This window comes from Abramis brama, assembly GCF_963993115.1.
Source record: "Abramis brama genome assembly, chromosome: 18".
NCBI classification, from domain to species: Eukaryota; Metazoa; Chordata; class Actinopteri; order Cypriniformes; family Leuciscidae; genus Abramis; species Abramis brama.
The window spans coordinates 21844178-21871570 of record NC_139980.1 but is presented as its reverse complement, the minus strand read 5'-3'; the positions used below and the strand labels follow the sequence as shown (position 1 = coordinate 21871570).

At 39.6% G+C, this 27393-nt stretch overlaps 1 protein-coding gene across 10 annotated transcripts in view; it reads right to left on the bottom strand.

Moving 5' to 3' along the window:
- The window catches only part of pum2 (pumilio RNA-binding family member 2), a 98334-nt gene that overhangs the window by 46828 nt on the left and 24113 nt on the right, over nucleotides 1–27393 (bottom strand). For all 10 annotated transcript variants that reach the window (XM_084091098.1, XM_084091097.1, XM_084091102.1 and 7 more), the window contains exons 5-8: nucleotides 9744–9931; nucleotides 5357–5529; nucleotides 765–1056; nucleotides 149–242 (exon numbers count right to left, since the gene is read on the bottom strand). In XM_084091098.1, the coding sequence (XP_083947224.1) occupies nucleotides 149–242; nucleotides 765–1056; nucleotides 5357–5529; nucleotides 9744–9931 (747 nt within the window). The remainder of the gene's footprint in view (nucleotides 1–148; nucleotides 243–764; nucleotides 1057–5356; nucleotides 5530–9743; nucleotides 9932–27393) is intronic.

Sequence of the window (27393 nt, the reverse complement as noted above, 5' to 3'; positions counted from 1 at the left end):
CCCCAGCCAATTGAAATAAAATTATTTAGCTAAAAATACCATGTTTATGAATTTATGTTCCAAAAACATGTATGATCAGCACCATGTGGCAGAAAAGGGATAAGGGAGTCTCTGTATTAAAGTAAATGTCAGTAAGAGGTTGTGTTACCGAGGTGTTGCTGTTGGGCTGCAGCAAGGGCGTACTGTTGCTGCTGTGCTGCAGTCAGCTGCTGAACTGTGAGATGACCAGATCTCTGGAACAACTAAAAAAACAAAAACAAGTTATTACATCTTTTTATTAACACATTTTTTCTTCTGCATAAAGCAGCAACCAGAAATACTCCAAATTCACAATACTGTTCATGTTTGGGATCAGTTGAGCAAAAACCAGATGTCAGTATATCAGATCTGTGCATTAAGTGACAGCAGCCTAATATACTTGCTGCCGTTTGTATCAATGTTAAATCAAACAACAAATGACATTTAAAAAAACAATTCTTGACAATTTTTGAATCTTTAATCAGAAATTTTAATTTAATTCATACAGTAAAGCGTTTTATTTTTAACATTTAATTCAATTTCTTTAGTATTTCATTACTACATGTTAAATACACCTTCAGTCATTTGTTCAATTGTTTGTAATTTGCTTTGTTATTTTTACCAAAAAAAATGTAATTACAAAAATAACTATCACGTGAAATAAATTGTTCTCGTAAAAATAAAAACTGCTCATACCTAAAATATGAATTTTATCATATCGCCCAGCCCTAAATGAGTATCTGTACCTGCTGTTGGGAGTTGTAGTCAAACAGGTTGACTGGAGCACCAGACGAGTCCACCTGGATCTGATTTCCAGCATAGTCAAATTGGAGTGACTCCATGCCCACCTGCTGCTCCATGCCGCCCATGCTCTGGGCTTCCTGGCTCTGGAAGTCCTCGGTGGGGGGTTTGTTTGTGACGTTGGGTGGCTGCAGAGCGTGCGGGTGATGCTGCACCATCATTTCCAGACCGGCCTGACTGGGGCCCAGTCGTTCAACTGCCTCTGTGGGGGATGCCTGGCGACTGCCTGGGGTGGGGCTGAAGGAAATCGGTTTTAAATCAAAGTATACTTACTTCATATATAAATAATGAAGCAAAGAAATTGTTGCAGGGTCACTAATCACTGCCCTACTGAAGGCCATTAAAGTTCTCAGTTTTTATTCGTTTACAGTTTTCAATATCAGTTTACATTTGTTTTTATAAAACGGATAGTTCCGGTCCTTGATTCTGATTGGTTGAGCCGCGTTCAAAGCCGTTGTAAATTACTCAACAAACACCTGTGACCGCATTACATTAGTATTACTGTGCAACTGATTCTTTGTTGCTGCATGTGTTGCTTGGCAATCTCTTTGGAATTACAATGCTTGGCAGAGGAATAAATGTGTTATAACATTATATTTTTTGTTGCTGGTGTTTATTTTATGAATAAAATAAATAGTAAAATGAATATTTTTATTGAGTAACCGTTTTATAAAAGCAATAAGCCCCTTGAAGCCGTGATTTACAGTGAATTTAGAACAGATAAGGGGGTTTTCTAAATTCACTGTAAATCATGGCTTCAAGGGGCTTATTGCTTTATAATAAGGCGTACATTGTTTTGTTCTGGATTTCAAGGAGAAGCATCAATTTTAATGCCACTAACATTGGTCAGACAGATAATCCCATCCCCAACCTCACGTCATTAGTTAAGACAATCTTGCTGTTTCAGAGTGCTCATGCTTCCATACATCCAGTGTTAAAACATTTTGGGATAATTAAACTATGAATGGCCTTTTAAGCAGAGATTAGAATATTTTTGGAAAAAAAATTACATATTTAAATTTTGGCCTGTTAAGCATTATATCACAAATTGTTCCATCATTGGCTATGATGCCGATCAGAAATTAAATTATACTCAACATTTGAAGCTTTAAGGGAGATTTTGCATTATCAGCCACACGCACAAAACCAGTCAGTTTATTACTACTTGGCAAAGAATGTGCTATAAATGTGCCACTCTTTTTGTGCTTTATTTAGCACAAAGTTATAGCTACCACAACTCTGACATCTCTGGGGGCATTTATGATTCAGCAACATTAAAGGGTTAGTTCACCCAAAAAAGAAAGTTCTGTCAAAATTTGTTCCAAACCTATTTGAGTTTCTTTCTTCTGTTGAACTAAAACAGAAGATATTTTGAAGAATGTTGGTAACCAGACAGAATAAAACATTCTGTGGATGTCAATGGTTACCGTCAAGTGTCTAGTGTCTAGTTACCATCATTCTTCAAAATATCTTCTTTTGTGTTCAACAGAAGAAACAAACTCATACAGGTTTGGAACAACAAAGGGTGAGTAAATTATGACAGATCTGATTGCAGATTTTTGGATGAACAACCCTTTAAATGGATCCACAATGGGCTAGTGTCAGCCTCAACAGCAAGTAAAAAAAACAGATTGGTCACTTTACATGTCTTTGAGGGCTAAGCAGGTATTTAAAAAAAAAAAAAAAAAACTTTTTTTTTTTTCATGTTAATACTAGGGATGTCCCGATACCACTTTTTCCAGACCGAGTCTGATACCGATACTTTCATTTTTGGTACTCGCCGATACCGATACCGTAACCGATACCTGTATTTTTAATTTAATTAATTTTTAATTCATGCATTTGCATTGGTAGAGAAACCAAAAGAATATCAATCATATTAGTTGTTTATTAAATTTAAACTTAATTTGTTCATCAAATATATATTTAATGCACTGCATATTCATTACTGTATAAATTATATATAGATAGATATTTTTGTAAAGTTGAAAAGGGTAGCCTATTTAGTCAAGAGCAGTGAGTAATTTATTTGTCCTTTGTTTGATTAACATTAAAACACAGCAGCAGATTAATTAAACTGCTGCACCTTTAAGACCGAACGCACGGACCCCATTTGAAATATACTGTCTACATTCACTTGAGATATAACAGACTTTGTTTACTAGGATACTCGCCAAGAGTGAAAAGTGAATTCATCCGTACAAGCGCAAGACGTGAAAGACTTCCATTCAATATCGCACGCTGACTGAGGCGATGGTTTTCGGGGCACGCGCTTTGAATGTTTGAAGTTCATGTAACTTCTTGACCTGCAAATGTCCTGTAATAATGTAGGCAACCACTCGTTAAACATAAATAAGGTAACAGTTCATGTTTTACGATTTACATATACGATTTAGTTTTAATCCAAATAACACGTGCTGAGTGAACGATCAGCAATCAAGAGCATTCAACAGAAGTGCTCTCTCTCTCTCTCTCTCTCTGGTCAGTTAACGTTAATAATAAGCTACATGCCTCGTTTTACTTTCTTTGCCATTGACATCCGACTGAACTACAAACTTTCCACTGACGTCTGATGTGCTCGACCAGCTCGCACGTCTGTGCTCAATCCACTGCGCGTTTTTCTCTTATCAGCTCGCACCACAGGCATTACTATATTCTGTTTAATATTTCACTAATAAGATATATTTACCTCATAGACAGCCTTCTTTTTTATCCCCATTATAATTTCTGTTGTCAGTGTTTCTTTGGGCTCGTTTCCACTGAGCGGTACGGTACGGTACGGTACGCATTTATTTGCGTTTCCACTATCAAAAGTTGTGAATGGTACCAAAATGCCGAACCGTACCGTACCACTTTTTAGGTACCCTTCCATTGGGGTACCTAGCACAGTGGTACGGTACTAAAAGGTGGAGCTAGACTCACTACAGGACGTTGATTGGTTGACAGAGAATCGTCACTTGCGCGTGCTACAAGGGGAATGACAACATAAGAAGCGCCATTTTTTAATATAATACTACTGTTACTGTCACGAAATGTAATTTTAAGAGTTTTTCAGGCGAGAATGTAGTTGTTTAAAGCTCAAATCTGTGGTTTATTTATAAAGATTTATGAAAATTTGAGATCCATGCAATCACCGGGCGCTCGGCGCCTTTCCTCGGCTGGTCCTTCTGAAGTTTGCCGCTGACTCTGACGTCTCTGTAGTGGTTAAACATGAGATATAATTAGTCTTGTGTAGACCTAACCGGCGATCTTTGGTCTTGTGAATCTATAATTTGTTCCCTGGCCGAACTGAGGGCTAAGTGAAATTTCATAACTTTATATTTAGGCTATTTAACTTTACCGTTGTATCGTTAGACTAGAGCGCTGACTTTGTATGTTTGGCTGAATTGTTTGCTTTATTTCTTATTGTATAGCTTCTTGTATTTTTTACTTATACTTTTATAATGGGTATTATTGATAAAACTGAAATGTAACAAAAAGAGACAGGGTTTAGTTTTGTAATTTTTTATTTTATTACACTGAAGATGATCACAGTACAAATGCACATATTGCCTGAACCCTGAACCATATTAATAAGTTTAATATTTTTAAAATTTATACGAAAAGAGACAGGGTTGTGAAATAAATAAATAAATAAATAAATAAATATAAATATAAATATATATATATATATATATATATATATATATATATATATATATATATATATATATATATATATATATATATATATATATTTATTGTTATATATTGCTAACGTTACATGCAGTGAATATAATCAATACGCGTTGCCTGAACCCAGAGACAATTTGCTGAACCACATTTGTGTGGCTATAATGTTTAAGATTTCTTTAAATGAAAACGTAAAGAGGCAGTGTGGTGTTTTATAACATATTTCGTTTTATTGTTGCCTAAAATGTACATACAGAGATAACTGGAGTAACGTTAGCAGAGCGAGCTGAGTGACGCTTTGAAGAACACGCTGTTCCATTTGCAGAATTACCGGACTCGCGTCCGGTAATTCTGTCATTCTCCTGAGCTGGACTTGGCAAGTCCGAACTTTGCGTACTTGCAATTGAGAAACGCCTAATGTCGGCGGCGGCGCTTGGCTTCTTGTGACAAACATGCCGAGAAGCAAGAACCAGATCTGCTGTATGTCATCCATTGTTGTTTATGTCGCTTTCTTTTTCGCGCGAAAATGACGTTGATCGCTTCTTTCCGGCATAGGCTACACCACGCCTATCAAGTAAGGGTACTGTTGGCAGTGGAAACGCTAGCCGATTCATGGTTTACCGACCCGATCCGTACCGTACTGTACCGTACCGTAGCGTACCACTCAGTGGAAACGAGCCATTTGTCTGGACACGAACACTGTACACACGCTGCCTGGTATCGGTTGTTGGTATCGGGGCATTTTTACGAGTACGAGTACGAGTACATGAGCTCAGTATCGGCCCGATACCTGATAGTGGTATCGGTGCATCCCTAGTTAATACAGTTGCCAAGTAAAACTCTGCTTGGAAAAGAACTATCATACTTGAAGTCTTTACAGTCACGGTCCATCCCATTCAGCAATCCTCTGGCATTTGTTATTGAGGCATCCCCTTCATCTCCAACTTTCATCTCAGGACTTTTGTCTTCCTCAAATGGAGAAGCCTTTTCTTTTGAATCGCTCTTTTCCCTGCCATCTGGATCTGCATCTGCTCCAACCTGGAATCACCATCAATCAAAGTTAAACACAGGGATTCCTGAGAGAATGAGGCCAATTTACTTTAGGTTGTTTGAATCATTAAGTCATCTTAATCTAGTAAAATGAATTTGTCAACGCTTACAGGTTCATCAGAAAAGAAGCTTATGGCAACATTTCTAAAGTCTGAGAAGAAATTTGACATACAAAAAAATGCATGCGATATGCATCTTTACTGCTTAAAGCTTTCATTAAATCAAAACCTATTTACTAAAAGGGACAGTTTACCCAAAAATGAAAATTCTGTCATCAGGTCATTCCAAACCTGCATTACTTTCTTCTGTAGAACATAAAAGATAATATTTTGAGGTTTTTCAATGGCCACCTAAACATATCTTTTGTATTCAACAAACTAAAGAAATGCATACAGGTTTAGAACCACATAAGAGTGAGAAAATTACAAAACTAAATTTTTGGGGGAACTAACCGTTTAATGCATGTTATTGGTCTTATTGTCAAAAATTTATCAATGAATATATACACAATTTTTAGTCTTTAATCAAAATGTCATAATCTACTTTTAAATGTCATGTTGGCTTATGTCTTTACAAAGAGCCAGTACGTATCAGTGCAGGCAAGACTGGTACATAGGCCTAATGTCTCAAATCCTGACATTACATGCGTAATAATTAGGGGTGGGAGAAAAAATCGATTCATCGATGCATCGCGATTCTCTCTCCAACGATTCTGGATCGATTCTGAGAATTTCAGAATCGATTCTGAACGTAGTTTTTAACCAGATATGCGATGACGCTGAGTTTGCTTTAGAAACACCCGTAATCTGCTTTCTTCCAATTCCTCACACACATACATACACCAATCAAACTTTCCGTAAAATAATCTTTCATAAGTTCGGAAAGGTTTAAGCGAATTACAAGGACATTCACCGGCTTCATTGCACAGGATGCGTTGTGAGAGACGCGCGCTTTGTTTGATGTTACGTTACACTTGAAGCGTGCTGTCTCGCCTTTCGGTATTTTCCTTACAAATGCTCTACGAAGTCATCATTTATGTGGTTTGGAATGCAGTGGACTTTTATATTTAAAATATGAACCTCACTAACAGAAGGCTGCTTTCAATTTCAAATGCTGACGCGCGCTTTGTTTGTGTAGACTGCTCGCGCATGCGGCTGTGTGACTCCGTGTATACTTGTGCAAAATTAACGTAAACACAGCCAGTTATGTCTTAAGCGATTAAACGGACAGGAAAAAACACTTTACTTCTTATATTTCAAAAGAGATCCGTGCGTGAATGCAGCTTAATAGATGATCTCCCGCAGTCTATGATGTCATAGTAAAAAAACAACAGTAAAGATGAAGAAAAATCACTCGCAGTTCTTGAATGGAAAACGTTCAGATAATCTTAAATGGGTTACTGAAAGCACTATTTGTTTGTTTGTTATGTTTCTATGCTCCTCTTTATTATTTGCTACTTACTTGTATGTTTTGAAGTTATATTAGTTTAAAATTCTTAACATACAACTGTTTTAATTTTTTTTTTTTTATTTGTAATTTAATGGAAAACGTTCAGATAATCTTAAATAGGTTACTGAAAGCACTATTTGTTTGTTTGTTATGTTTCTATGCTCCTCTTTATTATTTGCTACTTACTTGTATGTTTTGAAGTTATATTAGTTTAAAATTCTTAACATACAACTGTTTTAATTTTTTTTTTTTAATTTGTAATTTTTTTAAAAAAAAAGTACTTAATTACCTATGTAAACTAATGAATTAATAGGGAAGGGAGGGGAGGGGGGAGGAGTAGATAAAGAATCATTCTGGAATTGGATCGGATCGTGAGGTGACTAAAGATTCCCACCCCTAACATTACATACTGTGAATCGTTTTTTTGAATCGAAAATCGATTTTGAATCGAATCTTGAGCCTAAAAATCGATATCGAATCGAATCGTGACATTTTCTGAATCGTGCACCCCTAGTAATAATAATAATCATAATCTACAAATTCTCCTTTTATTCTGAAGGGCATTTGTTTATAAACAGTAGTACTGGGAGGTAAACCGGTTCATCCGGTATACTGGTTTCAAATTCGCAAATGATATGTATTTTTCAAATACCGCCACATCAGTGCGTAACAAACAATTGCTGTGTCTATTCATTGGCCACGATGAACGCTATGTAGAGTGAATTGAGAGGGGACTTCTATTAACTGCATACCATTCTTATTAATGGTTATAACGTATAATTTTAAAACACAACAATAAATAACCCACAAAACGAACTCTCTTTAATATTGCAAATACCACATAGAGCCATATGATTTCTGATATGCAGAAAGCGAACAACGTTGCTCAACATCAAATGGCAAACAAAATGAAAGCATAACGAAACTGCGCTACTCAATTGTGCTTCACAGACTGTTTATCAGTCAGAATAATAGGCAGTGTAGTGCACCTTTACTACACAGTGCTGGGAGATCCAGTGAAGAAATCCATTGAATTAGCCACAGAATTAATAACATCGCTTCAAGGTCTAGTGAGAGGCATTCAGATTCGGTGCCGAGTTCTCTGTTATAAACCATGGATATCAGGTCAAACAGCGCTGACGTGGAAACCAGGAGAAACATCGTGCCATGAATGAACAAGTTATAGAAGACTCTAAGTCCACAAATTAGGAACATTTGATTGAATGTAGTAACACTAACTGTTACAATGGTATTGTAAGGCTGAAATAGTCAAACACTAACAAACACTATACATCTTTTTCCAGTACTTTAAACTCTAATATTATCATATATTTAAATGTTATTTTTAATGTGATGACCAAAACATTATGTGTTCATCCTTCAAAGATTGTCCCCATTTATAAAACTAAAAGATACGATGTAGGAAAACTCACACTTATTTAAAAATTAACCCCTTAAGCCCTGAGGGCATTTTTAGAGTTGTTTTTTTCTGAGTGACACAGACAAAATTAAAGACTCATAACCCCAAAACTATAGCAAGGAGAGTCAAAAGGTAGGTATAGTTTGATAGAACACTTCTCAAATTTTTAGAAAATATAAATTACATTAGGACATTACTCATGCCGAGAAACTGCTGATAAGAGACAAAAAACATTTTTGACATTTGACATGCAAGCGCTTATTGGCTTATTAGCTATTTCCACTCCCTAATTCCCTATTTCCTTTTTCACTCGTTTTGCTTTTGAATTCATATTAAGACATTATGAATGATAATAATTGAAGTTTAATTTGATTTGATTAACACCTCAACTGAAGCTCAGTGCTTTATGGTCAGCCCCGCAATGCTACCAAATACTTTCTGTAAAACTTAGTGGCTCCGATGCGGCTACCCTCAAATATTAGTCTGGAGCCCTGTGAACTTAAAATAAAAACTGCAAAATGTAATTTATGTATGTTAAATCTATTTATTACTACGATATTTATCAGCAATGTGAATGAAAATGTGAATAACGGCGTTGCAGGTTGATTTAAGGTGTGCCCCTAAATTTTCTGCGTGGGCTCCTAAATATTTTCAGTAAGGGGCTACAGTGCTCCTAGTAAAAAAAAAGTTAGTCTGGAGCCCTGATAAGAACAATAATAATAATAATAATAATAATAATAATAATAATAATAATAATAAAGTTTATTGCAACACCCGCAAAAATAAAAGTTCGGTCTAACTTGAAGAAATTATAAAAGAAATTGCACAGTAAAATGTATTTCTTAAAGTAATAATAATAAAGTTTTAAAGTAAATTTGTATTTGTCCTTACAATGTTTTTATATTCTCTGTACTCCTGACAGTAAAATAAGCTACAATAAAGGTCCAGTGAAATAAGAATTTGATATACCGTGAAACCGCGAGAATCTTAAATACAGCGATACAGATTTTTGGTCACACCGCCCAGCACTAGTAAACAGCTGTCAAGTTGTCAACAGCTGTCAACAAGGACGTCCCGCCCACTCATGGTGGGGGGAGAAAAATAAGTAACTGTTCACCCCAACAATAACTTATTCATTTCTGTTGGGAAAAAGGACATTTGCAATCTTTATTTTTAATAAAACAAATTAAAAACTGCATGTATTTACTGGTGTTTCTTTTAGATTTCCCTTTCAAAAAATCTGCTCTGATTTTAGATCACATATGCTGAAATAAAAGTCTAGAGTTATGTATTAAGATGCCCAAAGAGTATAATAAAATAATAATTGACTCACATAGCCTCCGTTTCTGTAGCGACCATCCATCTTTTCACCAGGAGAAGAGCTGAGGACATACTCCACCATACTCACACCCAGACCACCCCCCTCTGAGCGTGGGGACAGCACTGAGCTCGCGTCTCCGTTCCCATTGTAGCCCTGGCCTGGTCGTCTTTGCACCATAATGGGCTGAGACACAGAATGATCTAGACACAGCAGAGGAAAAAGAAAACCAATGATGAATATGACATAATGATGAAAATGACAACTAGAGCACAAATAAAACATTTAAGCATTAAGAAAACCATGGTAATACTACCATAATAACATGCAAAATGAAATTTCAAGCAATAATCAACAACCTCATGTAGGCAATACAGAGAATTTTTTTCCCTTTCATTTTATTCAACTGGAGCCACTACCTAATTAGCTAATTCATTAAAAATATGCTTTAATGCATAAAGCCGATCTGATCAACACAATTTTTTTCTGGGTTTCAAAATGCACATCAAACGGAGTTATTGTCTCCCAAAAAGAACCAATTGTCTGAAACGAGCCGTCAGTAATTCCAGTCTTACTTCCTGCACATACATATATAGGATAGTAACAATAGTAATTGGCTACATGCAAACACAACTACTTGGACCCACCCTCAAATACTGCAGTTGTAGCTGCACATGCTGCGAAAGCAAATCTACTTTGCATGCACTTCCAAAGGTTGAGGTCTCAAGCTCAAATTGATATGATAATGCCATCATGATGCCATCATGTAAGTGCAGTGGAAGCCTCCGGAGCTGAAATTCAGCATTTCGAATTTCATTTCTGACACGCACTGTAAATGGTAGACCAAATCACAACAGACTGGGCCAATCTGACCAATCAGAGCAGAGCAGGCTCTCAGAAAGAAGGGGTTTAGAGAGACTGAATCCTTGATCAAACCATTTCAGACAGTCTGGCCCTGTTTACACCTGGCATTAAAGGGATAGTTCACCCAAAAATGAAAATTCTGTCAGTAATTACTCACCCTCATGTTGTTCCAACCGCGTAAGACCTTCGTTCATCTTCGGAACACAAATTAAGATATTTTTGATGAAATCTGAGCCCTGTCTCACTCCTCCATAGGCTGCTAGGTGGCCCAAACTTGCTGGCCCAGAAAAGTTATTAAAGAGATCGTTAATATAGTCCAAGTGACTACAGTGGCTCAATCTTAAGTATATCAAGCGACGAGAATACTTTTTGTGCGCAAAAACAAACAAAAATAACGACTTTATTCCACTATTCATTTCCTTCTCTCTGGACCTCTAGTTGGTTCGCGTAGTGTTTTTGCGTCTGTGTTACACGTCACCACGTAGGCTCACTATTGGCCGACGCTGGTCATGTGTGTGATGCGTGATGACGTATAACACAGACGCGCAGCGCAAAAACACTACGAAGCCCAGAGAGAAGGAAATGAATAGTGGAATAAAGTCGTTATTTTTGTTTGTTTTTGCGCACAAAAAGTATTCTCGTCGCTTGATATACTTAAGATTGAGCCACTGTAGTCACTTGGACTATATTAACGATCTCTTTAATAACTTTTCTGGGCCAGCAAGTTTGGGCCACCTAGCAGCCTACGGAGGAGTGAGACAGGGCTCAGATTTCATCAAAAATATCTTAATTTGTGTTCCGAAGATGAACGAAGGTCTTACGCGGTTGGAACAACATGAGGGTGAGTAATTACTGACAGAATTTTCATTTTTGGATGAACTATCCCTTTAAGATGCGTTTTGGTCGATCGGATCACAAGTTGACGACACTAAACACACGTGTAAACAGAGTCTAAAATGCTCTGAGCTTGTCCACTTTTGACCACTTCCAGAGGTAGTCAAAAACGAAATGGACCGGATTGCTTTTGTAGTGTAGACACTAATGTGATTGAAAATATTTGAAATGCAACAAAAGACCGCCTACTTTCTGCTTACTGACCTAATGCGTAAACATTATGGGAAGCACTCTAGCCAGATGGGATTTAAACGGGATCTCTCCTGGCTGAAGACCCAAGTTTGGTTCGAAAAACATACCAAGACGAAAGATGAAAAACAGAAATCGAGACTCATCAGACCAGGCAACATTTTTCCAGTCTTCAACTGTCCAATTTTGGTGAGCTCGTGCAAATTGTAGCCTCTTTTTCCTATTTGTAGTGGAGATGAGTGGTACCCGGTGGGGTCTTCTGCTGTTGTAGCCCATCCGCCTCAAGGTTGTGCGTGTTGTGGCTTCACAAATGCTTTGCTGCATACCTCGGTTGTAACGAGTGGTTATTTCAGTCAAAGTTGCTCTTCTATCAGCTTGAATCAGTCGGCCCATTCTCCTCTGACCTCTAGCATCAACAAGGCATTTTCGCCCACAGGACTACTGCATACTGTAAACCCTAGAAATGGTTGCGCGTGAAAATCCCAGTAACTGAGCAGATTGTGAAATACTCAGACCGGCCCGTCTGGCACCAACAACCATGCCACGCTCAAAATTGCTTAAATCACCTTTCTTTCCCATTCTGACATCAGTTTGGAGTTCAGGAGATTGTCTTGGCCAGGACCACACCCCTAAATGTATTGAAGCAACTGCCATGTGATTGGTTGATTAGATAATTGCATTAATGAGAAATTGTAATATATATATATATATAGTCGCTGTCGGGCGGAAACCTCGTATGTCCAAATTTGGTCAATTTCATATTTTTTCACAAATCGATGCTATTGGTCAGTCCCCACGTGGTTCTGTTATTTTTACAAATTTTTAACCAATCTAAAGTGTTGAAAATAGCTTGAGAGCAAATCTCGTAACTCCATTGGACACTTCAACTATCTGAGAATCCTCGTAACTCCACCTCTTCTTCACTCCGCGGCGGGAGCTTACGCGGCATAATCCGGCATTTTGTCTCCTCAGGATTGAACGTCGCAACGATAAGAAATCCTCGTCGAGCAACACGTAAAGCAAGCCTTAACTCTGATTTTATCTGTGTTAAACTATGATATCAGTTATTGATGTATTTTAAATGTCTACGTATTATAGGCTTATTATTACTAGGCTTATTATACGTGTGCATTGTTTTAAAATGTATCTAATATAATACTTGAATTGAAATAAATGTTTTGGATACCAGCATTAAATTATTGTTTTTATTATTATTTTACTGACTCGAAGTTGGCACTGTGCATGTAAAATACCCCAAGTAGCAGGTTTTATTTATGGGAGAAAAAGGGTCTGTCTACTGGCGCCAGTAAGCCTATCATTGCATAGCTCTGTCTGTTTTTTAGACAATAACGAGTGAAAATAGTTAGGTTAGATACATTTGAGTAGGCTTGTTTTGTTAAAAATCGATAGCTGTAATGCTTCGGTGCAGAAGGAAGCCCGTGAGCCACGAAGGTAAGTTTGCGTGCAGATTAGGCAAATTTCCACCTATTATTAGACAGCTAACGTTAGTCAGCTCATCATTTTTTGTTCTGCTTCACTTATAGCTCTTAAACCTTTAAAATGGAGTTTAGGAAGATATATGTAACCACAGTCGTTAGCTTTGGTTAACTATTGAAGCCTTTTCTCGTCAAAAGGCTCAACGCGACCGCCGACTTTGTTTGCGTGCAGATTAATTTCCGCCTATTTTAGACAGCCTAGTATTTTGGTATTGCGCACTCATATCTCTTAAACGTTTAAAATGGAGTTTAGGAAGATGTATGTAACCACAATCATTAGATTTGAATAGTTCTTAAAGCCTTATCTCTTGTCAAAAGGCTCAATGCGACCGCAGACTTTGATGAACACTACCGGCAGCAGCGACGTCTGTGTCTGTACCGTTCTAATCAATGACAGCGTAACCTCGTATCTCCCTGCTCCCAAGTCATAAAGCTCGTATCTCCGATTAAACATGATTTTGCGGAAATGTTGTGTTAATGTTGGTATACAACAGTATATGATAGAAATATAAGTTATAATACCAACTTTAACGACACAATGTTTAATAACTCAAAAAATATGCAGTTTTTTTAATTTCCTGAAAAATAATGGTTTTGGAGATACGAGGATTCCGCCCGACAGCGACTATATATATATATATATATATATATATATATATATATATATATATATATATATATATATATATATATATATATATATATAACATATATGAACAGAAATTGGCAACATTATAAGCTTATTTGATGTGGCAGTATTTTGCAGTAAAAACTTTATAATCTCTCCGATTTTTCTAGTCGATTTTTACTCATCTCAGTATAGCAATAGAGTTCGGTAAAAGCTGTTCATTCATTCACACACAAAAACGCGATTCATTTTGAAACAGTATTTTTGCCAGCTGTAGTAGCTACACAACAGCGCGCATCTGTGCATTCATTCATTCACACGCAGAAACGCGATTCATATATACAGTCTTTTTGCGTGTACAGACACTATTGCGATTAGAACAAAGCAAATATATAACTGACCTATTCCTCATCTGGATCTGTTGCTCCTCGAAATGAAACTTCCAGCACTTCTGAGGTAAATTTTCCAGGATTATTATTAAGATAGTATTATTCCTCACAGCGTCGTAAAGTACATGAGTCTGAAAGTGAACTCGTGGTGTGTGTTATCCAGCTGATGTGGGCGTTTCACAGGTTTGCGTCCTCAGATCATTTGCGTTTGAATAGTGCGCGGATAGTGCTCCGTGGGCGGAGTCACATTAAAACATAATGAGCTTAGATGAGAACGAGTGACATCTCTCTCTTTTCATACATATTACATAAACTGTGAATATTTGTTTTTTATAAAAATTACTTCATTTAAAAGAAGAGAATTCAAGCTTCATGCCTGTGTGTCTGTATGCCTGTTTGACTGAGTATTCGCTGAGTTACAGTTCATTTTCGGACGCGTTTCAGAATTGACTTCACTGACACACAGAGTAGGCAGAACTCGTATTTTTGAATCTCTTTTGAACTGATAAGAAAAAAGCGAGCTGGTATCGCCGGCGATACCGCCGACCCCAGGGGGTTAAAGGTTCTGTGGTGAAGCTAGCCACGACCATGTAAGAATTTACAGAATTAAATTACTGTAATCAGAAATTTACTGTGAAATCAATGCAGGCCGGGACATTTTCTTAAAGGAACACTTCGACTTTTTGGGACTTTGGCTTATTCACCATATCCCCCAGAGTTAGATAAGTCCATGCATACCTTTTTCATCTCCGTGCGTGCCGTAACTCTGTCTGACGCACCCACCGCTAGCCTAGCTTAGCACAAAGACTGGAGGTAAACGGCTACAGCTAGCATACTGCCTAGAGCCCTGCACGGGGCAAAACATCCAGCCCTAACCGAGACCTGACCCGTGGTGTTCCAAGCCCTAATCCGGCCCCAGCCCGAAAACGTCTGCAATTTTTCAGCCCGAACCCAACCCGAGACCAACATCAATATCACTTTGAGCTCTCTCTGAGGCGCACTCTCTGATGTGCGCTGTCTCTGCTAGACGCACACACATACACACACACACTACTAGGTCAAATTTTATTATAGGCCTCAAACATAACTACCACCACCGACAATTATGCCCACAAATATTAATACAGACTGTCCATTACAGAGAAGCATAAGCATGCAGTAGAGAATATTATATAGCCAAATGTGATCCAGCAGTAAATAAAGATTTATGGCCTACCTTTTTTTGATGTCAAGTAACTTTACTGAAGAACAACGTTTCAAAGAACTCTTCGCCAACTGGCTAACGTTAGATAATAATAAAAATATAATAAAGAAAAAACTGTTTATTTGTGATCGTTGTGAAGAAAAAGAATAGCATCCACTGTTGAAGGCTTCAGGCTCGGTAATTAAATCAAAACTCTTTCAAAATGCAGCTTTTCCTGAAGTATTGGGAACTTTTAGTGACTCCTTACGCTCCAACTTCTCCCTGATGCTCTGCATGGTCAACTGTCACCTAATGCATTGCACGCGCGTTGCGTTACTCGCGTGATCGCATATTGCGTTGCATATTTATAATATTAGCCTATCAATATAACAATATTCCATACAGTAGCCTGCGCTCTGCACGTATATTATGGGCACGATGAAAGGAGAAAAGCTAAATGAGCCCGAGTCTGACCAAAGCCCAATCTGTAATTTTTTTTAAAAAAAATTATAAAAATTGACCCTACTGCTCCCAATAAGTGACAAAATAACACCAACATTTTCCTATTTACATGTTGTGATTTGTATCGTCTTCTGAGAATATAGTTCCCAGTATGTATACGGTTAAAAGATGGTTGTGTCTCATGTGACCTTGTTATTCGTACACGCTGTGACTATACAAATCACAACATGTAAATAGGAAAACGTTGGCGTTATTTTGTCACTTATTGGGAGCAGTATGCTAGCTGTAGCCGTTTACCTCCAGTCTTTGTGCTAAGCTAGGCTAGCGGTGGGTGCGTCAGACAGAGTTACAGCACGCACGGAGATGAAAAAGGTATGTATGGACTTATCTAACTCTGGGGGATAAGGTGAATAAGCTAAAGTCCCAAAAAGTCGAAGTGTTCCTTTAAAAATTACTGTGAACAAACAGCAAAATTAAGCCATCACAGTAATGAACTGCTCTTGTTTTACTGTGAATTCACATAAAGTCATCACTAACTGTAAACAAAAATTATTGTTCATAATTGTTTTGAAGTCACCATTATGGTGATGAGTGTTCCATTTCCTTGGGATCTTGGAACTTGTACAGTGCATCCGTAAAGTATTCACAGCGCTTCACTTTTTCCACATTTTGTTATGTTACAGCCTTATTACAAAATGGATTAAATTCATTATTTTCCTCAAAATTCTACAGACAATACCCCATAATGACAATGTGAAAGAAGTTTGTTTGAAATCTTTGCAAATTTATATAGAAAAATAAATAAATAAAATAAATTTCACATGTACATAAGTATTCACAGCCTTTGCTCAATACTTTGTTGAAGTACCTTTGGCACCACAGCCAAAGCCACAGCCTCAAGTCCTATTGAGTATGATGCTACAAGAAAGGCATACCTATTTTTGGGCAGTTTCTCCCATTCTTCTTTGCAGAACCTTTCAAGCTCCATCAGGTTGGATGAGGAGCGTCGGTGCACAGCCATTTTCAGATCTCTCCAGAGGTGTTTAATCGGGTTCAAGTCTGGGGTCTGGCTGGGCCACTCAAGGATATTCACAGACTTGTCCCGTAGCCACTCTTTTGTTATCTTGGCTGTGTGCTTTGGGTCATTGTCCTGTTGGAAGATAAACCGTCACCCTAGACTGAGGCCCAGAGCGCTCTGGAGCAGGTTTTCATCAAGGATGTCTCTGTACATTGCTGCATTCATCTTTCCCTCGATCCTGTCTAGTCTCCCAGTTCCTGCCGCTGAAAAATATCCCCCCAGCATGATCCTGCCACCACCATACTTCACTGTAGGGATGGTATTGGCCAGGTGATGAGCGGTGCCTAGTTTCCTCCAGACATGACACTTGACATTCAGTTTAAAGTGCTCAATCTTTGTTTCTTAAGACCAGAGAATTTTGTTTCTCATGGTCTGAGAGTCCTTCAGGTGCCTTTTGGCAAACTCCAGGTGGGCTGTCATTAGGGCTGTGACGGTATGGGATTTTTTCTTACCGCGGTGAAGAAGCAATAAATCTCGCGGTTTGGCGGTTAACCGACACGTTTACGTGTTGCATGAAAAATAGGCGTCGGTTCTATTTCTAGCATGCGAGCAGCTCGAACGTTTGCGAGCAGCTCGAACGTAACACGTGTGTACCGCAGGCGGTGTGCAAGCTCTAACCTGTTAACATGGGAGCCGAAATAAAAACGGACACGCCACGCAGCCAGTGTGTCGCCAGCTAAGGTAGGTGTGCTGCACCCAAGTCCGGCAAACGCCACAGGATGGTTAATTCTATGATGTGATCTTAAATTAGTGGTATTTCCTCACGAGACGGATACTTTTGTGCGACAAATACGGCATACTGCCTTGTCCAAATTCACCGGCTGCCCCTTGTCACCTGCCTCAAAGCCAAAATGTGCCCAAATAGGCGACACAGTATTTGGCTTAGACACTAGATTCGTGGCCATTTTTTGAATAATGTCATGCGGCTAGCGCCGTCAATTGTTATTGCCTATACCACATAAGAGAAGTATCGCTACTTACTCTGTTTACGTTATGCTTTTGTCTTTTATGCCTGTGTTTGTGTGTATTTAATTGAACATTATCTGTAAACATCACAAGTACTGAAACCTAGCAGTTAATTAATAATAATCAGACACACACAAAAAATAAATCCCCCATATGTTTAATGGACTGTCCCTCCCTTGCGTAGGAAGTGGGGTTTTTTTCTCTCCAGAAGCCCTTGAACATGGGACTCGCGGAATACAGTAAATAATAAGCAAAGATTAATGTGTTTATAGTTCATCACACACACCATATGCACTCCTGTAATTTTCAGCAAAAAAAAAAAAGGTGCGGTGATGACCTCACACCGCGTTAGGCATCTCATTAACACGATATTGCGGTGATGCGGTTATCGTCACACCCCTAGCGGTCATGTGCCTTTTACTGAGGAGTGGCTTTCGTCTGGCCTCTCTACCATACAGGCCTGATTGGTGGAGTGCTGCAGAGATGGTTGTTCTTCTGGAAGGTTCTCCTCTCTCCATAGAGAAACGATGGAGCTCTGTCAGAGTGACCATCAGGTTTTTGGTCACCTCCCTGACTAAGGCCCTTCTCCCCCGATTGCTCAGTTTGGCCGGGCGGCCAGCTCTAGGAAAAGTCCTGGTAGTTCCAAACTTCTTCCTTTCACAGATGATGGAGGCTACTGTGCTCATTGGGACCTTCAATGCTGCAGAAATTTTTCTGTAACCTTCCCCAGATCTGTGCCTCGATACAATCCTGTCTCGGAGGTCTACAGACAATTCCTTGGACTTCATGGCTTGGTTTGTGCTCTGACATGCACTGTTAACTGTGGGACCTTATATAGACAGGTGTGTGCTTTTCCAAATCATGTCCAATCAACTGAATTTACCACAGGTGGACTCCAATCAAGTTTTAGAAACATCTCAAGGATGATCAGTGGAAAGAGGATGCACCTCTCAATTTTGCTCAATTTTGAGTGTCATGGCAAAGGCTGTGAATACTTATGTACATGTGATTTTTTCATTTTTTATTTTTATTAAATTTGTAAAGATTTCAAACAAACTTCATTCACGTTTTAATTATGGGGTATTATTTGTAGAATTTTGAGGAAAATAATGAATTTAATCCATTTTGGAATAAGGCTGTAACATAAAATGTGGAAAAAGCGAAGGGCTTTTGAATACTTTTTGTACTTTTGAATCTTTGAATACTTTCCAGAAGCACTGTTTATTCAAATTGATATATTTTTTTTCAAGCCAAATCAGAAGTGTGGCAAATGAAAACATCTGTAAAACAATGACAAGCAAGATTGCCATGCTTAGACAAATCAAAAATTGATAACTTTTCTTAATGAGGGTCTGGGGATGATGCATGGCAAGTTTTATCTAAATAATAAAAAATAAATACGTGGATAAAGTATGTAGATAATCATAACAGACATTCTTGAATGGGATTAAAGCAAAGATTGAGATCTGCAGTGTATATACATATCCTCTAATATGGCCACCAGCAGCTAATCAAATTTCGATAAAAAATAAATAAATAAAAAAATCGATTCACCATTTAGTAAAGGCTGCAAAGCCGATTCCGTGTTACAAATATGTTAGACCTATCACTTCTGCCACTAAAGATTGCTTTATTAATAAACTTCCTGATCAGTTTTCATCATCTCAGCGTCCCAGATGGCTTAGAAGAACTCGATATTGCGACAAACTTTTAACTCTCTGTTTTCCAGCATTTTAGACACAGTTGCTTCCGTTGCGCTTAAAGATTAAAGAAAATAGTCCAACGCCGTGGTACAACGAGCACACTCGGGTCCTTAAGAGAGCAGCCAAAAAAATGGAGCACAACTGGAAGAAAACAAAACTAGAGGTATTTCGCATTTCATGGAAAGAGAGCTCGATTGCATACAGAGAGGCCTTAAAAGCTGCTAGATCTGCTTATTTTTCAACCCTATTAGAAGAAAATAAACAAAACCCTAGGTATTTATTTGAAACAGTAGCTAAACTAACAAAAAACAAAGCTTCAAGCCCAGAAGTTTCCAAGCAGCACAGCAATAATGTCTTCATGAACTTCTTCACTCATAAGATTGATAGAAAATTATTACTATGCAACCGTCTACTACAGTATTGCACCAGACAGTGCATTGTAGTCTCCCTAGGGAAAAATTTGATTCATTCATTGCTATAGAAGAGGAAGAATTCGTTAAATCATCTAAATCGACAACATGTATGTTAGACCCTATACCGACTAAGCTACTGAAAGAGATGCTTCCAGAGGTCATAGATCCTCTTCTTAATATCATTAATTCATCTTTGTGATTAGGATACGTACCAAAAACTTTTAAGCTGGCTATGATTAAACCGCTTGTTAAAAAAAACGCAACTTGATCGTACAGAATTAGTCAATTACAGGCCGATCTTAGTGCCGCATTTGATACTATTTATCACAACATTCTTTTAAATATATCGAAAATTATGTTGGTGTTAGTGGAATTGCATTAGCATGGTTTAAATCATACTTATCTGACCGTAATCAGTTTGTAGCAGTAAATGAAGAGATGTCTCATCAATCACAAGTTCAGTATGGCGTACCACAAGGCTCAGTACTAGGACCGTTGCTTTTCACTCTGTACATGCTACACTTGGGAGATATCATTAGGAAGCATGGAATTAGTTTTCACTGTTATGCTGTTGATACTCAGCTCTATATTTCTTCACGTCCTGACGAAACTTACCAATTCACAAAATTAACGGAATGCATAGGTGATATAAAAAATTGGATGACTAGTAATTTCCTACAACTTAATTCTGAGAAAACAGATTCTAATTATTGGACAAAAAACTTCCTCACGTAATAATCTAGAATACTGTTTAACACTTGATGACTGCTCTGTCAAGTCTTCGTCGTCAGTTAGGAACCTGGGTGTGCTCTTTGATACCAATCTTTCATTTGAAAGTCTCATGTCTAGTATCTGTAAAACCACATTTTTCCATCTAAAAAATATATCTAAATTATGTCATATGCTCTCATTGACAAATGCGGAACAATTAGTCCATGGGTTCATGACATCAAGGCTAGATTATTGTAATGCTATTTTGGGTGGTTGCCCTGCACGCTTAATAAACAAACTACAGCGGGTCCAAAATGCAGCAGCTCGAGTTCTTACCAGAACCAGGAAGAATGACCATATTAGCCCAGTTCTGTCAACACTGCATTGGCTCCCTATTAAACATTGTATAAATTGTAAAATATTGCTGATTACTTACAAAGCACTAAATGGTTTAGCTCCACAGTACTTGAGCGAGCTCTTAACGCATTATAGTCCTTCACGTCTATTGCAATCTCAAAATTCCGGCCAGTTGATAATACCTAGTATATCAAAAATTTGACTGCTGGCGGTAGATCCTTTTCCTATTTAGCACCAAAACTTTGGAACAGTCTTCCAAACATTGTCCGGGAAGCAGACACACTCTGTCAGTTCAAAGCTAGATCTCTTTGACCTAGCATACACAACACATTATAGACTTTTATAATTCAATGTTAGGCTGCATAGATTAGGTCAGCCGGAACCGGGAACACTTCCCATAAATCCTGATGTTCTCGTTACATCATAAGAAGAATGGCGTCTACGCTAACATTAGTCTCTGTTTATCCTGAGGTTTACTGCAGTCCGCCGGATCCAGGCTGTATCCAGATCTGATGAAGGACCTGCGCCTGGACGCGACGACAGCGCAGTCCTGAAACGTCAACTAGCATCTCCCCTGTGAAGGCCTCCTTCCCTTCCCTTTACCTCTCTACAGATAAAGCGTTGTCGGGATAATTCCGGTTTGCGTGGCTACGCGGAAACGATAAAAATTCTGTATTATAAATTTTAGGCCAGACAAGTAGTTTGTTGAGGGTTGATTTGTAGGGAAGGACTACACGCCTGCGCACATATATTCAAACACGCATACCTATAGACTGAACTCATGATGTGCACGCCATCTGCGTTCTCACTGGTTCGCGTTTTTGAAGTTTGCGCAGAAAGAACTTAAGAGTTTTCTGTTAAAACGATGTTGTGTTAGCGGCCCCCAAGTTAATAACTAATGATCCTTGCGACGGAAGTGAATCAATCAAACTAACTTTAGCTGAACAATAACTTTATTCTAGAGCTGCTATAAAGCCAAAACAATCTCTGTTACTTTAATTTCCTATTATCAATGTAAAGCTGCTTTGGAACAATCCACATTGTTAAAAGCGCTATATAAATGAAGATGACTTGACTATCAAAATTTTTTTGTTTACGATTTTAAAATGTATTTTTTTTAAATCCAGAATCGATATTAATACAAATTAAATTGCTTTATTTTTTTCCTTGCTTATAGACGAGGTTGACAGAAGTTAGCCACTTTTGTTCCAACAGAGGATGAAATGTGTCGTTATCTATGAGAGTTTAGTGACGTAATATCCTAAGTGGACACGTGAAAGCGACGTGAGACTGAAAGCACTGAAAAGCCTTTGTGCTACTCATATGCTGAGAGAGAGATAAGACAATAGAGCTGCACGATTCATCTTTAAAAGACTGATCTCGATTCAAACACCCACGTGATCTTTCAATTCGTCTGTCTATTAAACTTTGACAAAATCATATCGCAACATTCAAATCTGTGTTGCCGCTGACCCAGAGAGAGTTGTCATGAAACAGCTTCATAAACAGTATTCTCAACATTATTTCTGTGATAAAATAGTTCAAATTATCATTGAAGTACTGGGATGAAAGTTTAAAGTTCAAATATACACACTGATGTCTACGGTAGCGATCAAACTAGAGTAAAACAGCTTTTGATAGAAACTTGGCGCTTAAAATAATGCATTTATCGATTACATTTTTTCGCCACTAGGTGGCGACAAGTGACTTAAATTATTTATTATTGAATCATTCATTCAAGAGAATGTAGTTCTCTTACGAGAGGTTCTCTCGTATTGCGTATTAAGTTGCTTACGCTACGGGTAAAGTCATCTTTTCTCGAGATATGAAGCCAAAAAATTATCCTTAATTTTTGTATTTATTGTCAACGCAGTGCAGCAGCCAGCAGACCCATAGCAGGCTATCTAGCGTGCTTACTGGCTGCCCTGCGGCAACTGCAGCAGCCTACCACTGAGCCCTGCGTGACGTCGCGCCCTCACGCGTCACAGCCCGCCAGAATGGGAGTGACTTAGCGTATAAAAGGACGGGCTCAGGGGCTGTTTCCCTGATTTTCATCTCTTCAGCGAAGCACTACGCATCGCTGGATCCTGAGAGAAGCCGCCGCCGTTGAATCAAGCGACTAGCAAGCAGAGGAAAGCGTCTGAAAAAGCCGGTCGTCTTTGCTGCCTTCAGCCATCCGTGCCTGCCGCGCTATCCGCTGCAACACACTCTGTCTAAAAGAGCGCGAGGTGTTTTTCTCAAAATGCCTCACACTTCCTGTGGCTCTTGCCGAGACCCGCTCAGTGCCGGAGACCGCCACGTTATCTGCACTCTCTGCCTGGGTCGAGAACACGCAGCCCTCGCTCTCTCTTCGGGTGGCTGCGTCCTTTGCGAAGAACTTTCAATGTCGACCCTGCGGGCTCGACTTGAAGTGTTCAACGGCGAAGCTGTCACTCCACCCGTCTCTGCTGGGCCGCGCAAGAAGCGCCGCTCCCAGAGGCCACCGGAGTCTGATGTGGCATTCAAGAGCTCGCCGGAACCCTTCCCTCAAGCCTCTCTTTCTCCTTCTCCGCCCCCCCTCCCGGACACGCAGCTGCCGGCTTCGGCCCTCACTGCCGTCGCTTCAGGGAATGAAGCGGAAGGAGATGCCGCCGGTGACAGCTGCTCCATCCTGGCCTCGGACAGTGAGGAATGGTCCGGTTCTCGCCATTCTGCCTCCTCTTCAGTCCAGGAGTCCGGCCGGACGCAAGCAGGTGTGGACGCGGAACTTATGCGCCTCCTTTCGAAGGCCGTCAACCAGCTTGGCCTCGAGTGGTCACCGCCTAAGGAGCCCGCGCCTAACCGACTCGGCGGCTACTTTCTACATCGCCGCCGCCAAGCGCCCGCATCCAGGTCTGCACCCTTCCTGCCGGAGCTCCACGCGGAGCTTTCTAATTCGTGGAATGCCCCATTTTCCGCGAGACTCCACTCCCATGTCTCCTCGGCGCTCTCCCAGGTTGACGGCGCCGCCGAGAAGGGATACAACACTATCCCCCCAGTGGAGGAGGCGGCAGCAGCGCACCTTTGTCAGGGTATATGCAGGAATCATAGAGATGAATTTACTACCTTTTACTACCTTTTTTACCACCTCCACAATATTTTTTACTACCAACACGACATCAAGCAGCAGCCCTTTTTTGGGGGGTGTGGGGTATGCAAAGCATCACTTACTACTTACTATAAGGTATAAGTGTGACACTGTCACACCCATCATGCATATTAGGTACACTAATGTTTAATTGTGATCATTAAGTATTGTCATTGTCAATTATGTTTTTTTTGTAGTGTCGAGTTGAGTTTCAGTTGTCCTTATCTTAACCCTAGCCCTTGAGTTATCCTAACCATAGCCCTTAGCCCTAATAAGGTGAATAATAACCTTGGCACTTTGTCATTGCTATCAACTCCGACTCACTCAGGCCAGGGCTCGACATTAAGCCTTTTCATGTGCTTGTCCTTTGTCATTCACTTGTCCGAATAAAAAAGTTGCTTGTCCGGAATTTTTTTGGTGTGTGTGTGCTGTAAAAATAATTTATTCTGAAGAAATATCCTCATCTGTGTTCAATCAGCTCTGATATATTTAAATCTGCATATTGTCATATCTCCACCTTTAAAGGGCTGATCAAATTAAATAATTTACACTGAAAATTTACAACTGCATTAAATAATGTTATGAATATGAGATCGTTTAAAATATTTTTGAATATACAAATAAGAAACGTTGGAAAGAATGATACTTTTAAACATGAAAGTAAACCACCAGTAGGAGTTGGCAGGCGACCGTCTTAATGAGCGAGTCATTGAGTCATTCATTCAAACGATTCGTTCAAACAACTAATTCATTCAAGAACGAGACATGTTTATGAATGGGACATTGAATCTTTGACTCAGCCAATTCGTTTAAAACGCTGAATCATTCAGTAATGAAACACGGTTAAGTGTTGCTGTGAGATGCGATACGGTTCTGCTGTGATCTTTGTTTGGAACTATTTTCGCGGCTGAAACAGAACAAAAACAGTCAATATTGTGTCTAAAATGTAAGTGACTTAATTTGAACTGTTTATTAAACTGTTGTATCAATCGCAATGTCACATTGTCGTGATGGTACTCAAGAAAACAGCACTCGTCGTGTGAGGTTGCTAAACTATCATATGTTAAAAATATTAAAACACATTTTGAATTTTGGCACTGGCAGTATGTTGTTAACTGAGTTTAAACTGAGTTTACATTTGTTTGGATTTCTCCTCGAGAGGCTGCGCGAGCCTCAACAGCGCAACCTTGTTACCGTCAGTAATAATACTTATCCACTATTGATCGCAACTTACAATAAATATAATACAATCAGAATCATTCTCTCATTTTAGTGATTCCCTAGTTATTTTTTTTGTTATTGACGTTTAATCAGGCTACTTGTCCGGTCGGGCAAGTAAAATTCTCTTTTACAAGCGTTAATGTCGAGCCCGTCAGGTCCTGTTGTTAGCACCGTATATATTAGCATAAATTATGCTAGATGAAGCTAAAATATGGAGACACAAATATTAAGCAAAAAAATGTAAACTCGTATATTGAGGTGGTGATGAAAAATTTACTACCAAGTCAAATTGCGTTTGTTACCTTTTACTACCTTTCAAGGGCATTAATTTTGGTAGATTCTTTTTACTACCGCGCGGACACCCTGTTTGTCTGCCCTCTGCGGGATGGCGTTCAAAGGCTGCCCTCCCGTCCAAAGCCATGGCAGTCCTGCAGATCATCCAGGCCGATCTCCTCCGGGAAATGGACGAGAAAGGCCCGGACCCGGCTGCCATCATGGATTTACGGAGCGCGACGGATCTCTCCCTTCGTGCTACTAAATCCACGGCTCAGGCTATTGGAAGGTGCATGGCCTCGCTCACCATCACGAAGAGGCACCTCACTCTCACTCTTTCAGCGGCTCCAATTCTATTGTTGAATGCGCATGCGTCGAGTCTGAACGCGTTGTTGTCTTTGGAGCTCTGTCGATTTGATTTATAATTCTTGATTTTTCTCTTTAAACTCACTTACAACGAACATTTTCTACTTTTTCTCACTGAGAAGCACTGTTGCTCAAACCTCATAGTTACAACGCGGACTGTTGAGCAGACGCGTCTCAAGCCTATTAGTGATCCAACACCGGATACTCTTATAGGTTACTCCTGTGGATCACGGCTGAACGTGTCTTCTCCACACTCACTTACAAACAAACATTTTTTCGCCTATCGTGCGTCTACTCTACACCCGTACCACTAAAAAGACGGATTATATCCAAGACTTCAGTCATAAATTAGTATAAATATTGATAGCATCACTGGTAGCGTCGTTGCTAACTTACTGTCCATCTGTTAAAATGGCGAATATATCGGATGTAAGTAGTCTACCTTTTGGTGCAGGTGAGGACACATTTGAGCTTCACGCACTGCAGTCCGAGCTGGAAGCTGTTGAGAAACAGATCCACGACCTTTTAGTGAGACAAGCCGAGCTGACAGACCGGCGTTTAGCTCTTGAAACATCACGTGCCGATGCACACAAATCAGTGATTAACGTTACTAACCCGCTAACTCCGACCTCGTCTACTCCGTGCGTTTCTCAGCATCGGTCCCGAGCGCCGAGGTCGCGATCAGCCATGGTCTCGTTCACTCCGGCTCCAACACGTCACCACGAAGCCTGGATGGTTCCGCAGCGGAAGACGCGAGTCAGGTCTAGACCAAGAAGACTCTCTCCGACCCTCCCGGTTTTCGAGATATCCACCCAAAACCACTTCTCCCCTCTTCGCGAAACAGAACGCGATGCTGTGATCATCGGTGATTCCATCGTTCAGCACGTACACGCTACGTTAGGTAAAAGTAAGGTGCACAGTCACTGCTTTCCTGCTGCTCGTGTTTCTGAAATCGCTGCTCGCGTTCCCGAGATTCTGAACGGTGACAAGCGCGTCGGAACTGTGGTCCTGCACGCGGGAGTGAACGACATCAGGCTGCGCCAGACGGAGGTTCTGAAGAAAGACTTCAGGAATCTGATCGATATGGTACGCAGCACATCGCCTGAAACAACGATCGTTGTGTCAGGACCGCTTCCCACGTACCGACTAGGACAAGAAAAGTTTAGTAGATTATTTGCGCTAAATGAATGGTTAATGTCATGGTGCAATGAGCAGAAGCTGCCCTTTGTAAATAATTGGAATCTGTTTTGGGAGCGTCCTAGGCTTTTCCGTGCTGATGGCTTACACCCAAGCAGATTCGGAGCGGATCTTCTGTCGGATAACATCTCCAAAATGTTAAATACCTTTTGACTAGTAACCAAAAGTC